At 37.4% G+C, this 16,323-nt stretch overlaps 2 protein-coding genes across 2 annotated transcripts; one reads left to right on the forward strand and one right to left on the reverse strand.

Annotated features, from left to right (window-relative positions):
- The first annotated feature begins 1,864 nt into the window (after positions 1-1,864).
- Positions 1,865-10,544, forward strand: LOC133862606 (U-box domain-containing protein 33-like). Its single transcript, XM_062298445.1, has 11 exons — positions 1,865-2,303; positions 2,687-2,808; positions 3,244-3,365; positions 3,610-3,714; positions 3,897-4,320; positions 4,612-4,728; positions 6,204-6,584; positions 6,781-8,598; positions 8,680-8,709; positions 9,987-10,122; positions 10,200-10,544. Exons 1-8 carry the CDS (start codon positions 2,141-2,143, stop codon positions 7,507-7,509), a joined length of 2,163 nt encoding a protein of 720 aa, XP_062154429.1. The 5' UTR covers positions 1,865-2,140; the 3' UTR covers positions 7,510-8,598; positions 8,680-8,709; positions 9,987-10,122; positions 10,200-10,544.
- Positions 10,545-12,787: 2,243 nt separating this feature from the next.
- On the reverse strand, positions 12,788-16,087 carry LOC133862723 (protein FAR1-RELATED SEQUENCE 5-like). Its single transcript, XM_062298573.1, has 7 exons — positions 16,009-16,087; positions 14,887-15,905; positions 13,792-14,790; positions 13,519-13,605; positions 13,363-13,431; positions 13,156-13,281; positions 12,788-13,081 (listed from the first exon to the last, which is right to left on the reverse strand). The coding sequence occupies exons 1-7, from the start codon at positions 16,085-16,087 to the stop codon at positions 12,788-12,790; spliced, it is 2,673 nt and encodes an 890-aa protein (XP_062154557.1).
- Between the last annotated feature and the right edge of the window lie 236 nt (positions 16,088-16,323).

The raw sequence follows: 16,323 nt of genomic DNA on the forward strand, positions 1-16,323 counted from the left end.
CTTATTTGCTGGGCCAAATCAGTGTGGAAATGGAAGGAAATGATTAAATAAGCATGAACAGAGGAAAATTCTGGAACAAAGCAACGAAAATTGGACAACCTACTAATTCAGAAATATTAAGAACCAAAAAATTAAACAAACACTTCCACAAACACACACATCTCTATTATTTGAACAAATCACAGAAATCCAACAAATCATTTACCCATCAAAACAAGCAAACTCATTTACTGTTCTTGTTATGATCTTTATATAACAATCTTTTACTCAGGGAAAAAAAATGTATTATTCATTCATTGATCTATTCTGTCCAATCTTCGTCATTGCATTATTCTGAGAAATCTGAGCATGAACAGCTCTCTTAGCAACCAGATTACCACAGCTCTCTTAGCATAGTCCAAAAAATAAAAATTGAGTATGGAGATCCAAATGCTATTATAATACTAACATATGCAGAAAGTCAGCAACAACCATAGATTAAAGAAACAACGAACTCTAAACCACCAATGATACTGAAACAGCAGAAAACCAGAAAGAGTTTCTCCAAGAATTAAAGAAAAGCTAGAACGCTTCGTTCTTATTATTAAATTGCATCAAACAAAGATCCCTCAGAACTGAAATTACTCAGATCACAGCATGTATCCTTTATCTTTCTCAGTTTCTTTCTTGTTTCCAATCGTTTTTTTTTTCTCATCAAATCACTCGCACGACAATGGAACGAACGAATAATAAATTAAAATTTACTCAAAGAATCAAAAGAAATGGACTAATCTTAAAAAAGAAAACATTTATCACAAAAACTTACATAAGATGCAAACGAACAGAAATGGGTCGAAACTCGAAAAAGAATTGGAAGTACCTTCGTGCTGTTGCATAGGAATAATAATAACTCTTTTTCCTGTCCTTGTCCCCACAAACTCCAAAACTCGACAACAACGACGGCAGAAGACACCCACTCCTTTCACCTTCTTCCTCTGAGAGAGAGAGAGAGAGAGAGAGAGAGAGAGAAGACCTTGAGAGATAGAGAGAAGATGAGGGAAAAAGCAGACCTTGAGAGACAGAGAGATGCAGAGACGAGAGAAAGAAGCAGGAGAGAAGAGAGGGAAAGGAAAAGGCAGAGGGAAAAAGGAAAAAAAAAAAAAAGAGAAAGAACAAGAAGCAACTTGGCGCCGGAAATATACAATGAAAAAAGATATATTGGTGAACAGTGTAACGCTACAGATAGCGTTGCACTGTTCACCAATGCAGTGTCAATCTATCCTAGCGTTCAGATGCGTAATCCAATGAAGCGTCATTTTTTGAGTCCCGTTAGCTATTATAGATTCACAGTGGGTTATACATAACCCACTGTGAATGCTATGACGAAACAAGTAATGCTATACATTTTTATTGATTTTTAAAATTATAATCTAATTTGAAATAAATTATTATTAAATTTTAATTTAATAATAATTTTAAAAATTATATCAAGAAGCGTGATAGTTAAAGCAAAGTATATATAACATTTCTCCTTTTACGCCGATCTCGGAAGCTACCGAGAATCAACAAATTAATTAAAGAATTTATCTTAAATTTACCCAAAGTTTTATCAAATCAAAACACCTATTTTTCAACGAAAAAAATAGAAAGCAACATCTAGCTAAAAGACTATTAACAGTTGTTTAAACAACCCAGTACGGCATTGCTCTTTGTCCATATGCAATCCGCCAGACCCCGTGGACTGGGGTCGATGCCACTAATGTATCCACAGACCCTGACGAGACGGGTCTTTTGTGCTGATCGATCTCAACAAACAAAGGTTTTTACCACTTCTTTAAATTTCAGCCTCTTCTTTTTTTTTCTTTTTTCTTTTTTTTTTTTCTGGACATTTGATTCTCGTTTTCTCTTCAGAAAGTGGAAAATGGTGTTAATTATTAGCGTAAAATGGAGAAAGGTGAATGCGTTAATGAATAAGTTCCAAAAGGGAAGGGAAGATGAAGAGTAGTACTGTTTCCGAATGAGGCCGGTTTTGATATATGGCTGCTGAGTTTTCCAGTACGTATTGTCATGAGTCATGATTCATGGCTAGCTGTGGTGACTTTGTGAGTCCCGGCCGCAATTTACGCAGCCAGCTTTCTGAAGTATTGGAGTTGCAGGAAGGATGGCAAACAGGCATGAGAGTTCAGAGGAGACGATATACGTTGCCGTTGGAAAAGACGCGAAAGAGTGCAAATCGATCCTGTTATGGGCGTTGGAGAACTCCGGAGGAAAGAGGATTTGCATACTTCACGTTCATCAGCCTGCGCAGTACATTCCATCATTTAGTAAGTCCCAAATACATGTCATGATGAACACCTACACACAAACACCCAATTAAGCAAACAGTGTCTGAATGTATTCTTGAAAGTTGGGAATTGTTAGAATTATACTTTGGTTGACCTTATTTGTCCAAATTGACAAATTGTTTGCCTCTGGATGCATGCTCACTGTAAAAGGAAATTTGGGAGGACAAAAATGGCTGCAGCTAGCAGTTCAGGATAATTTTGTAATGTAGGAAAAAATTGGTGAATCTAACTTATTTATAGAGCTTATAATATATATGATGAAATATAGATGGGCCGGTAACAATCAATTACATTTTGGCTGGGCTTTTCTCGTTTAGATATTAATTAGGAATTTATTTGATTTTTTTTTAATTGGTTTGCAGTGGGTGGAAAAGCTCCAGCTAGCTCACTGAAGGAAAGTATTGTAAGGGAATACCATGAAACTGAGAGGCAAAAAATGCATGAGATCATGGATGAATATCTTCTCATCTGTCGCCAAAAGGGGGTATAAATCCTTCTTAATTTATTTTTTTAGAGCATTTTTCTTGTAAATTAGTTTTTTTTTTTTTTTTTTGTGGTAAATATAAACAGAAATAGTTAAAGATGTAGACTGCATGCATGTCCAATAAAGTTGACATAAGAGTTGGCCGGTGATAAGTTCAAAAGTACTTGACAAAAATAATTAGCACGTACGTACCAATTCACATGTTAGACCCAATGAAATAATAGGTGGTTTTTTACTTAATCTCTAGATAATATTATACGTAATAGGGTTTAAGGCTTTAAGCGTTCAATTAATTAGGTAATTATCTAATAGTTTGGAACTCCCAAGGTTCGGAATATTTGATAGCTAGTTTAAGTCGTTCCAGTGAGTCCTTTCGAACAATTGCTGATCAATTTCTGATATATTATTATATTAATATGGTTTTTCAAAATCTAGGCACCGGCTCATAAGCTGATAGCAGAAACGGGCTGTGTTGAGAAGGAAATTGTACAACTCGTCTCTCGGAATGGGATCAGGAAGCTTGTCATGGGAGCAGCAGCAGAGAAGCACTATGGAAGGTATCCAAAAATATACCTTTATATCCCACTTTTAACCTAGTTATTATGCTGGCGTGGCAGGATCTAAAAATATTATTGATGTCAAAAATGGTGCTTTAATTTTCAGTCTGTTTTCTTGTTAATTTGTTGAAATTTCTTATGTTGGTGATCATGATTAAATACCTTATGGTTAATTTTCGGGAACTTGGTGCTTGGACACTCACCTTTGGATCGATATTTGCTTCACTACTGGTTGACATTGCAGAAAAATGATGGATCTCAAGTCTAATAAAGCTAAATATGTGCGCCAACATGCACCAGTCTCCTGTCACATACAATTTATCTGCAAGGGCCACCTCATCTTCACCAGGTTTGTTTGACAGTTTTGTTAATTAATTACACTTTAATGATGGTATGCATAAAACTATTGGGAAAATATAAGCTAAGGCAGAAAGCATATCAGATTATTTGTATTTTATCACAGAGATCAACATCTGTTACTTTGTTATTCAAAAAAAAAAAATCATCATCTGTTACTTTGTTGCGCAATAGGGAAATCACTGAAACTGGACAATCAAACTACTTGAGATCATCACGATCCGTTGCACAACTGGGGTTCAATAGGGACACAGATATTCCAATACCAGAAGTCACTGAAGAGCTTTCATCTCCAAAGAGCTCCTTCTTTACTCCAGAAGAGAGTTTTGATCAATGGGATTTACCGAGGAGTTCCAAGCTGGGAGGGGTTGATGAAACTCTGACTCCATGGAATGAGGGAAATGAGAATGGGTTAGAGTTTAGCACACTCTCTTCGGCTTCGGCTTCGGCTTCTGGTTATTCAAGAAGCTCTTCCAGTATGGACATCGCATCTTCTTTGCTGCCACCAATTATTCCGTCTTTGATTTCTAGTCCAACTCTCATGTCAACATGCTCTTCTTCTTCTTCTTCTTCTAGTGGAGCTCACAGTGTTGTTGTGGTAAGTGCAAAACATTCGTCTGTGCATATAAATAAGTAACGTTTGAAATTATATTTTTAATTCATAATGTTGAAAACATAGAAAAAATTGTATTTTTAAATTACAAATATGAATGTGTTTTTCAAAATGCATGATTTTAATGACTAAACTAGGATTTTATCAGGGTAATTGAATTTTTAAAAATTATATATTTTGAAATTACTATTTGTAAATCCCACGTTTTCCAATCACAGAAATGAAAAAACGAACCTTAGTCCCAATTGATCAACGACTAATGATACATCCTAACAGGAAGGAAATCTAGATGATACTCTGTATGAGCAACTTAGGCAGGCAATGGCAGAGGCTGACAAAGAGGCACTCAAGCGTCGAAAAGCAGAAAGAGACATGATTGAGGCTATACGTTGGGTAATGCTTTTCAGCTTTTAGCAATCTACCAACTTCTTTAATGTTATTATTGTTATTTTTTTCATTGATAAAGATGTGGGCTTGATTTGGTAAAGTTTTCAAAAACAACTCTCACACGTACAAATGTTATCAAGCAGATTTTCAAAACAAATACCAAAATATTTCTCAGAACTAGCGGTAGCCACCACGGGGTTGTCATGCAGATCTTGCTGCTGCCACCACCTGTGTAGTGGCTTTGTAGTGGTGATCCATTTGGCAGCCCCATTATAGTTGCAAGATCTGCATAGTAGCCATCGTAAGGCCACCAAATCTCTTTGACAGCCATCGTACCATAGTAGTTGCAAACAGATCTTCTTGGCGATCATTGCGGTGGCAGCCACCGCATGATTGCCAGTTATGTTTGGCAGTCACTATGGTGGCGATCAGAGCTGCATGGGGCCCTCCAAATCTGTTTGGCAGCAACCACATTAATTTTTGATCAATTTATCGGCCCTTAGAGTGGCCACTAGAGATGCATGATGGCCATCGAGAGGCTGTCAAATCTTTTGACAGTCACCACGGGGCAATTGAATTTGTCTGGCGGCCTTCATACATAGGGGTGGTAGCCGCTATCAGTGGAGGCTAACCTCCTCCATAGAGTAAAAAAAAAAAATTCCCTCTTTTGTTTTGTTTGGTTTATTTTACTTTTTGTAAACTATTCTTGGTTTTTTGCTTTTCAAAAACACTTATTAACTCACCAAATAAATTCTATTTTGTGGATTCCGGGTAAAACACTTTTTCTTTTCACATTTGGCCTCACCAAAAGAATTATCAAGTTCCACTCTTTCACAATTTTTTTTTTAAATGTTTAATACCTAACCTAAATGATGTAAAAAAATATCAACTCGTGAAAGAAAGATTTCTACTTGACTACCATTGACACTAAGCTTGGAAAAAAATACCAATATGAACTTTTTAAAGGTCCAAAATCTTATGCAAATTGCAAATAATCCAATCAACGTACATGCAGAGTTGAAACAAAGATTAGAAATTGAGGAAGCACCAGTGAAGGTAACCTAGCGGAAGCGATAGAACGTGAAAGAGAAACTGTGTTCTTAATACACAAATACCAACACACACGCTGATAGAGAAAACTAATATATTATTGATAATAAACTTGAATGAATTTCCAATACAACTGTCCTCTATTTATAATGAAACTATAAAGCTACTAAAAGAAAATAAATCTCCTGCAAACGGAAATAAAACAAAAGAAGGTAAAATAAACTAGTTATGGCAAAACTTGGTGCAACAAAAAAAAAAAAAAAAACTAATTATGGTAGAACTTGGTGTCAAAAAAGTTCTAAATATGAGAATTATTATATGGATTATTCTTTGATTGTCACCTCACTCGGCTCTTTCATTTCTTGATTAATATTCTGACTCGGCTCTTTCCTTTCTTGTTTAATATTCTACAATAATCTGTCCTACATCAGAAGGAGAAAGAAGAACTTGAAAAGGTGAAAAATCAGAGAGATCAACTCATGGAAGAACTCCGAATTTCTCAAGAGCGGGAAACATCACTAAAATGCCAAATTGCAAAGTTACATATGGAGCGGGATGATGCACTAAAAGAAGCTCAAGGCCTAAGAAGAAAACAAGGTGAGGCCTCAGGTAGACACAGATTACCTGATGATCAGTTCTCTGAGTTTTCGCTCACTGAGATTGAAGAAGCTACTCTATGGTTTGATGAATCCCTTAAAATTGGAGAAGGAGGATATGGGAACATTTATAAAGGCCTCCTTCGTCAAACTAAGGTTGCTATAAAGGTGCTAAAATCTCATGACTCACAAGGCACCTCACAATTCCAAATGGAGGTTTGTGTATTTATTTCTTCTTGTTGGGCTTATGGCTTTGACGTCAATACTTGGACTAGATTTGTTGGTTTCTTGTTTGGTGCAATATTTCATAGAAAATGTGGATCTTATTGAAACACTTCAAAAGAAAAAAAAAAATGCAAAAACAGACAATCAAAAGCATGGCATTCTATCTCATTAGTTGGTTGTATATCAGGTTGATGTACTGAGTCAGCTAAGGCATCCCAATCTTGTGAAACTCATAGGATCTTGCCCAGAAGTTTTCGCTCTCATCTACGAGTATCTTCCCAACGGAAGCCTTGAAGATAGATTGAGCATGAGGGACAACACTCCTCCATTATCATGGCAAACTCGAATACGCATCGCCACAGAGTTGTGCTCTGTTCTTGTGTATCTTCACTCCATTAAACCTCACAGTATAGTGCATGGTGATTTGAAACCCTCAAACATCCTCCTTGATGCCAACTTTGTTTGTAAACTAAGTGACTTTGGAATCAGTCGTATGTTATTGCCAGATGCAAGTTCAAGCAGCAACACAACGACGACACTGCAGTCTCATAGAACTGTCCCGAAGGGCAGTTTCGCTTTCATAGATCCTGAGTTCCTTGAAACAGGAGTGCTTACTTTGAAGTCTGACGTTTACTCGTTTGGAATCATATTACTACAATTGTTGACTGGGAGACAACCTTTCTGGATATCAAATGAAGTGAAAAATGCTCTGGATGCCAGAAATTTGAAAACTCTCTTGGATCCTTCGGCTGGAGATTGGCCAATTGCGCTTGCTCAAAACTTGGCTAAGTTGGCATTAAGGTGTTGTGACAAGAACCGAGAGAATCGGCCAGACCTTGGGTCAGATGCATGGAAGGTACTTGAACCAATGAGGGCTTCGCATGGATCCCCCGTCTTCATCCCAGCTGGGTCCTGAACATCTATGTTGCCTGATAGCTTAGAAACGTCTGTGATATAAATATTTGGATTCATCCTTACTAATCTTCAGGGGATCGATGTTTATCGTATTTATAAAACATCAAATGTTAGACAAACATGTACGCTGATAACTACAAACAAGCGTCACATACAATGTGACACTGGACATAATTAAGAGAAATGATACTCGTACACAAAGCTTACAACAACGTTACAACAGCTTACGTGGAAAGTGGGCTTAATCCTTTTTTTTCAATTTTTTTTTTCCATCAAAACTGGTTGGAGGGGAAATGAAATTTCATTTCCCCCCAAAGCTGAACGCACCCACCCTCTCTCTCTCTGAAGTCTGTCCGTACAGTCCCCAAATCGGCCTCCGGGCGCCGCCCCTAGCCCCTCTCTCTCTCTGCCCGGATCTGCCTCACCGTCGGAAACCGCCGCCCCCAGCCCCTCTCTCTCTCTGCCCGGATCTGCCTCACCGTCGGAAACCGCCGCCCCCAGCCCCTCTCTCTCTCTCTGCCCGGATCTCCCTCACCGTCGGAAACCGCCGCCCCCAGCCCCTCTCTCTCTCTCTCTGCCCGGATCTACCTCACCGTCGGAAACCGCCGCCCGCATCCCCTCTCTCTCTCTGCCCGGATCTGCCTCCGTACAGTCCCCGTCCCAAATCGGCGTCCGGCATCCCTCTCCGGTCGTGGGTAGTCTCCTTGCCGGCGCTGCTTCACCGGAGTTCTCCTCCGTCCGTCGGAAACCGCCGCCCCCAGCCCCTCTCTCTCTCTCTCTGCCCGGATCTGCCTCACCGTCGGAAACCGCCGCCCGCATCCCCTCTCTCTCTCTGCCTGGATCTGCCTCCGTACAGTCCCCGTCCCAAATCGGCGTCCGGCATCCCTCTCCGGTCGTGGGTAGTCTCCTTGCCGGCGCTGCTTCACCGGAGTTCTCCTCCGTCCTTCGGAAACCGCCGCCCGCAGCCCCTCTCTCTCTCCCGCTCGCTCGCTCCGGTGCCGGTCGTCCCTGTCCCTCTCGGTGGCTTATCTCTCTCGGCGGTTGGCCACCCTTCACCGGCGTTCTGTCTCCGGCGACGCTAAAAACAAAGGTACTCTGGCTCTCTCTCTCTCTCTCTCTCTCTCCGTTGATGAAATATTTTTATGGTTATAATGTTTCTCCATGTTTACAGGTTTCTCTACCGGTGCCGTCTCCACCTCCGGTAACTCTCTTTCTCTCTCTGAAATTATTGTTTGAAAATACTGATTCAGTTTGAGGGGGAAAAAAATTCGGTCTTTTATTTGTTGTTGGATGCTGTAACTGGTGTTAGTGATTTTGCTGGTTCTGATTGTTGGATGATGTTGTATTTTGCTTGGTTCTGATTCGGTGTTAGGGGGGAAAAAAAAAACAAAACTAAGATTGGTTTCGGTCATGCATATAATACCAATATTATAGAATGGCCAAGTTTCTCCTTCCAGAAGGCTGTGCTTTGTCTGAGTGCAGCTCTGCATATCATCATATTTGGCGGAAAAAATGAAAATAGTAGTTAGCAACTGGGAGAAAAAGAAAGGGACGAGAGGAAGATTAAAAACTGCATTATACCTCGTATGTATCAGATCATTAGGTATGCAAGAAAAGACATCTTGGTAACTGGCCGTATTTGTCTGTCAAAAAAAAAAAACAGATAAAAAGAACTACATTTTTTGAAGTGCTAACATGCAAGAAAGATCTGTTAATCATCCATTTCGTGAATGATTTATAAATCTTACCATCTAATAAGGTAATTAAGACTAATTTCAAATAATAGACAGCATTAGAAAACTTACCATCTAAGAGGAAAAAGGTGCCTATTTTCACAGTAGATACACTTTTAATGGTTCTGCAGAAACAAAATAAATATAGTTCTTAATAATTTCCATAGATAAGTTTACAACTCTGGGTACACTTTTGGGGTTAACAGCGTTAGTTAATTAATAACCTGAGTTGTCTTAATTATATTTTCCAGTGAGGACAGTGCTCTTTAATTTATTTATTTTTGTCAAAATTAAATAAGGTTGTAATTTAGTCATTAGATTCTTGCATGTCGAAGAGTTGAATGAGAGACTCTTTAGTGGGGCAAATGAAAGGCATTTACAAAATGCTTTAATAATCGCTTTAATAACATTGAATTAACCTTCTGAAGAGTATGTTGGTGTTGTTACCAATTAAGACATTATTTATTCATTCTGCCCACAATATACAGTCTCATAATTAAGTTAAACGTCACCCTTTTAAATCCAAGGATTTGGCTTAGGTGCTAAAATATATATACTTTTTCTGTAGTTTTTTCAACGGTCTATATTTAATTTCAAATTTTTTGAAGTCCTGTCTTATTGTTCAGTTCAGTTGCTTTTCTTCTTGTCTTATTTCTTTTGATTGGAGGTTGACCTGGTGAGTCTGGGCTCCTGCTGATTAGCTGAATGATATTATTATTATTATTTTTTTTTTTTTTTTGCGTAGGCCCGAAAAAATGTCAGTAAATAGTGATGCGTCTAGTACCCCTCCATTATGTTACTGTGGAGTGCATGCACGTTTAAGGTACTCATGGACTAGTGACAACCCCGGAAGAAAGTGGTACGGCTGTATAAAGTATAAGGTAATTTTAAAATTAATTAATTGTGATTTATTTTTTCGTTAGTAGTTTATGACATTTATTCTTATGTTTTCACGCAGAAAGCTGGAGATTATGACTTTTTTAAGTGGGCGGATAACCAAATGACTTCTTATGAGAAGAGATTGGAGGATCATATGAGAGACATTGAGGAAGGGAGACGGGCCGATATTGAGAAAGTTGAGAATGTGACAATGGCCAATATTGACAGACTTGAGAAACTAATTGAAACAAGACACAAGGAACAATATGAGAGACTTCGGTTGGAGTTGGGTCTTAATAGAAAGATGTTTTGGTTTTGGACAGCAGTAGTTGTAATCATTTTGGGCATTGTAATTTATTTCAATGGTTATAGCGGTTCTGAAGTTAGTTACTTGATGTTAGAATGAAAGGATGAAAACATTATTAGGTTAAAAATTGTCATTGTCAGATATTTTACTTTCTTATTAGTTTCACAAATGGTAAGCACTGTGCAAATAGCTGAAAATCTTAAAATCCATAGTTAATTTTTTCTTTTCTTTGGGTTTGATTTTGGTTGAATTTTAAAATCCCAGGTATTTGAATTCTTCAAACTGTTTACAGAATGGAGTTGATAATATATCTTTCGTATCAATAACTCTATCATTTTACTTGGCTTAAGTTAGCTCTTTATACTAGCTCGATATTTTTACTTGGCTTATGTTTGCTCTTTATAGTAGCTCAATATTGTCAATCTTGGTATCCAACATAGAGCATAACGTGGTCCTTCATCATCCATCTAGTCATGCTCCACTCGGTTTCATCATTTCCTGGAAATTGTCTTTTTCATTTGGTCCTTTTCTAATCACATATTTATCCAGGATAGGTCATTGTATGTGATGCTATGAAGAAATTCTGTTAGGATGGCAAATGCGCCGTGGGGATTAGTCTGATTAGACTCCAGCAGTAATGGCTTGCATTTATCTTCCCTTCAGCAGCAACCGCCTAACAAAATTAGGGTGGCAATCAAATAGGGTTTTTTTTTTTTTTTTTCAATAAAAAAAAAAAAAACAACAACAACACAAGAATTTAGGAAAATGAGAATCCCAAATGACAATATGCACCGAAGAAACAGAATTCACTAAAACTTTCCATTACTAATGTGAAGCCAAGTTTGAGTACAGGTGCTGCAACCATAGGTTGTCTCAAAAGCAGGCTCATGCAGCCGTGATTCCTTCAGTCCCCACTCCCAGTATGGGACAGAGGATATTAAATAAATTGTGGCATACAGGAACAACTACACTGAGTTGCTTAATACAGATCATATTAAAAAATAAATATTTAAGCCACTGATTTTCATATTTGTACACAACTGAGATATGCTTAAAGATTGAAGGCCATGTTTGATCAAGAAAGTCTTCTGTGAACTGCAGTCTGACAGCGCTTTTGACGATCTGGTAGTTATTAAGACTGCATTGTTTCAAACATCTTGCAATTAAAACTAACGATCGAGATTGATTACTCAATTTCCTGTCTCAGCTAAACTCTTGGATCGTCTGCACCAACTTAAACAGGTAACACCCCGGGAAACAAGGTAAGCTATAAATGCAACGTATGCAGCCGTAAACACACTCACAGTAGTGCTGAACAACACCCCCTTCACTTCAGAAGAGAAGAAATCCACCAAAAGACACCCATTAATCACTATTACCAGCCCTGCCACAAGCCATGCGACCATCTACAAATAAAAGATAAAAAGTTTAACTCTCGAATCATTACTAAATTATTTATGATCACTGTGCAAAGAAAAATACAATCTTGGCTTGTAAGCAAGTCCTGAAAAAATAATGGGTGGAGTTAAATGGTCTTTATCTATATTTTATAAGAAACTAAAACTGATAGAGCATAATATCAGAAAACGACAAAAAAAACCAAGCACCGTTTTGCCTGTCCAAAAGAAACTAGAACCAATCCTCCAGGACCTACCAAGAACAAAGTGAATAAAGAAACAAAAGGTCTGAGTTTCTATATAGGAAGACGATCAAAACAACTCATTTACCTATAGTTTATAACTTCATTTTCAAATTGGCTAAAGACAGACAGCTCAAATAAAAGAAAGATAACTTGATTTAATCCTCCTTTGTCATACCAATACCTCAGTCAAGAATTGAAAGGATTTTTTTCTGTTTGTCTAATTTAATCTGCATTATATCATTTCACCATGTTTCAGACCAAAAAATTAAAGAAAAAACGTTCCATATTCAGCAATACATGTACCAACTTTCATCAAAAGCATCCACAAAGTCAATTATTTGGATTCACGATGGGATCTGCACATCATGCAATCAAAAGTAATCATTTAATCAATGAAATCATACCATTCCTTTGCTGCTGCACATACTGATCAATTGGTCACAAAAATCAAATGGAAAATCTCAGTGCACTCCCAAAGAGAAGTTCACACATGTTCAAAAATCCACTCGACTGCCGTTGATCATTCTCTACAACATCAACATCACAAAGGATAGTCTTAAAATATATTCCAGTAGACAGTTGAAAAGGAATAAGCATAATTTTCTAGAACCAAGCAACCAACTACAAAATTAAACTATCTAATACTATAGACAGCATTTCAGTTGCAATTGAGAGGTAAAAGCCATGTGATCAAATACCATTAACTATCATATTGGTCTCAAGGTGGAAGTAAACCATTCATCAGAAGACGTATAGTTGACCGCATAGCATCAGTAATTGTAGGCAGGACACTTATATGATTAAGTGCGGCATAGACTTGATTAAAGATGTTGCGCACATGCATTTCAATTGCCGAATCAGTTGGAATTATGGAATTAAAAACGTCTGTCATCCAAGCAATTATTTCGGCTGGGTTGGTATTGAAACAATAGGGTAAAAGCCAGAACAACTGGAGTAATACTTCTTGACTCAAAGGCAGAGGATCCATAGTCAAGACCCACCGTATATCAACCTGAAAATCAACGTTAATATTCAGACATCTAAATTGGATGCATTTTAATAACACAATACTATCAATTGATTTACCTGGGAGCATAGCCAATTCACAATTGACACATCACGCATTTGTAAGGCTGTACTGAAAGCCTCTTGGTATTTGTGTTGGCTTATCAATGTAGATAACAAATTTATGGGGTCCATTGACAAATTCACCTAATACACACATGATTCGTCTCCCTTATTGTACGCATATGAATGAATGCCAACACAGAATTTAAAAAACACAAATTATACCTGAGAAAGAATAGAATGATGGTGACCACTGAACGTCTGAGCAACTGTCGATGACGAAGCGACGGAATCCTGCAAAAACAGACACTGAATAAGTACGTGAAATATCAAATAATTGTCAAAAACCAATTAATAAATAAAGAGATGTTGGCTAATCACCTGAGTACTATGATCGTGAGCTGCAGAAGGCATATAAGGCAATGGAGATTGACTAGTGTTGTCTTGATTTTCCGTTGATTTGGAGGCCTACAATTAAAAAATGGTTTATGCAATGTGGAGAAGTACACATGTTTTTTAAGTAAGTAAAATGTGGACAGAAGTAATAAAAAAAAGTAAATAATAAATAATAAATTCACTAACTTGATTTTTTCGTTTCTTCGTTTTATCATTGTTGTTTCTTGGTGGCTAGCTCGCTGCTTTGGATTTCTTCACCACTGTTTCTATAACAGACACCTTTCTCTTTGTTCGTGGTCTCCCTTTACAGTCAATCTTCACAGGACTAAGCACCTTTTTGCAGCTAGAAGATGCGACAGTAGCTGGAATGCCAAAAGATTGATTTTCGCAACGCCACAACTCTTTTAATTTATCAATTTTTTCCATTAGTTCCATGCAACGTTTCTCCGTATTTACTGACGTGAGCGACAGTAATTCTTCCAAATTGTTTCTCACTTTGTCATGTATTTGGGCATGTGGATTATCACTAATGGCATCATAACTACTCTTAACCTTCGAGTACTCTCGCTTAATATCTTTCCTCCATCTGTCAAGAACATATCTTTGTGGCAAAGTTGTCACTTTCTTTGTCCGTAACACGGAAAGTGAATGCCTACATAGGATGCCTTTTACTTCAAACAATGCACATGTGCACTTCACTTCGAGTTCATTTTCATTGAAGTAAACAAGAAATGTCTTTTCTATTAAGTGATCTCCAACTGCAACATATTCAACAACTTCGAAGGTAGAAATCGCACCTTCACTTTTGAGAAGAGCGTTATTACAAGACATCATTTTCACAAACTGCTCATGTACTTCTTTGAACTTCGCATTTGTGTAAACAACTTGAAACTGTTTCTCTAATTGCAAGGCACTTATACATGGGATTGTGCGATTGAAAGAATCGAAATCAGCACGTGCCTCACTCTCGACCATTCTCCTTAAAGCGTTATCATATTCATCAACAAATTCTTTCAATGTGGTTCGTGAGTGCACGTAACCATCAAAAAATGCGTTCATACTTTCACTTCGCTGTGTAGTACTCATTCCCGCCCAAAACGTATCTTTCATGTATGCCGGCACCCAAAATGTCTTATCCATATATAACCCATTCAACCATGCATTATCATGAAGATTATACTTCTCCAGAAGATCTTTCCAATTTTCCTCATATTCTTCACATGTTTGAGAGTCATACAAACATTTATTAATGGCACCCTTAATGCCATCAAAATTAGCATGTGATCCAAACTTTTCAGGCAATTTTTTTAAAATATGTCACATACAATATCTATGACGACTTTCAGGAAAAACAATAGCGATTGCATTTTTCATAGCTCTATCCTGGTCTGTCATAATTGCTTTAGGGGCTTGGCCATTCATGCACTCCAACCAACATTTAAATAACCACACAAATGTGTCTGTATCCTCTCTTGAAATTAGTCCTGCCCCAAAGAGTATAGATTGACCATAATGATTCACTCCTACAAAAGGAGCAAATGGCATGTCATATTTATTGGTCAAATACGTTGTGTCAAATGTAATAACATCTCCAAAGAAATCATACGCTGCCCTACTCCGTGCATCAGCCCAAAAAACATTTCTTAACCTACAATCATCGTCCACATCTATTACGTAGTAGAAGCCACTATTCTGCTTTTGCATTCTTCTGAAGTAATCACAAAGCGTTTGAGCACCACCTTTACCAAGATTGAGTTCTCTTGCCTTGTTAATATAATTCCGACAATCTCTCTCTCCAAAGGAAAGATTCTCAAACCCCCCACTTTCAACAACTAATGAATTGAAATTTTTACACAAACGTATTCCTGCTCTGTCATTTAGCTCAAGTCTTCTTTTCGCAGCGTCATTAATTTTCTTATTGCTTCTAAAAAATCTCGCCTTGCCCGGGCTTAACGAATGATTATGCATCAACTCAACTTTACTCAAAAACCACGTTCCATCATCGCATAAATTTGCACAAATCCTAGCACCACACCCTGTTTTATTTGACACTGGAATTGGCTTCGCACAATCACTTGTTTTAGGTCGCTCTGCACCTCCACGAGTACATATAAGCATTACGTAACCTTTTATACCCTTCTTTTTTCTCAAGCTTCTCTGCGCTATACCAAACCCAGCTTGCTTAGCATACTTCCTATAATAAGAGCAGACTTCGTCTAATGAACTAAATGTCATTGATTCTTTTGGCTCTTCAACTTTCTCATCATCCTTTAACACCACAGGTAGTACCACATTTTCTTCCTCATCATTCAACTCTTCATCTGAAATAAATGTCATTAAATCCTTCGACTTCTCAAATTTTTGACCCATATCTATCCAAAAAAGTATACAAAATGTGTTTATAAAAAAGCCTAGAATAATAATAAAGAAAAAACAAAACAAAACTATAACTCAAACAAAAGTGAAAAAACTAACCATTTTGACGGTCATCTTGATGGGTTAGATCATCGTCAAATTCACCCTCATTATCCAATCGTGAACTTGAAAAGTCCATTTAGAAAAGTGCTATATTAAAAAGTAATATAAGTTAATTGAATGAAAAAACTAAACTACATAACCTTAAAAGCATGTAATTTGACAATATTATACAAATTAAACTACATAAAGGCAGTCATAGCACTAGCTTTTTAATGCCTTCATTTTTCCTCATGGAAGTCTGACAATAAAAAACCATAAAAATCGCGAGTATGTTTTCCTCATTGTACAAAAGATGGGGCACTTTTCACTAGA

Source organism: Alnus glutinosa, chromosome 3 (genome assembly GCF_958979055.1).
Source record: "Alnus glutinosa chromosome 3, dhAlnGlut1.1, whole genome shotgun sequence".
In the NCBI taxonomy this organism is placed as follows: Eukaryota; Viridiplantae; Streptophyta; class Magnoliopsida; order Fagales; family Betulaceae; genus Alnus; species Alnus glutinosa.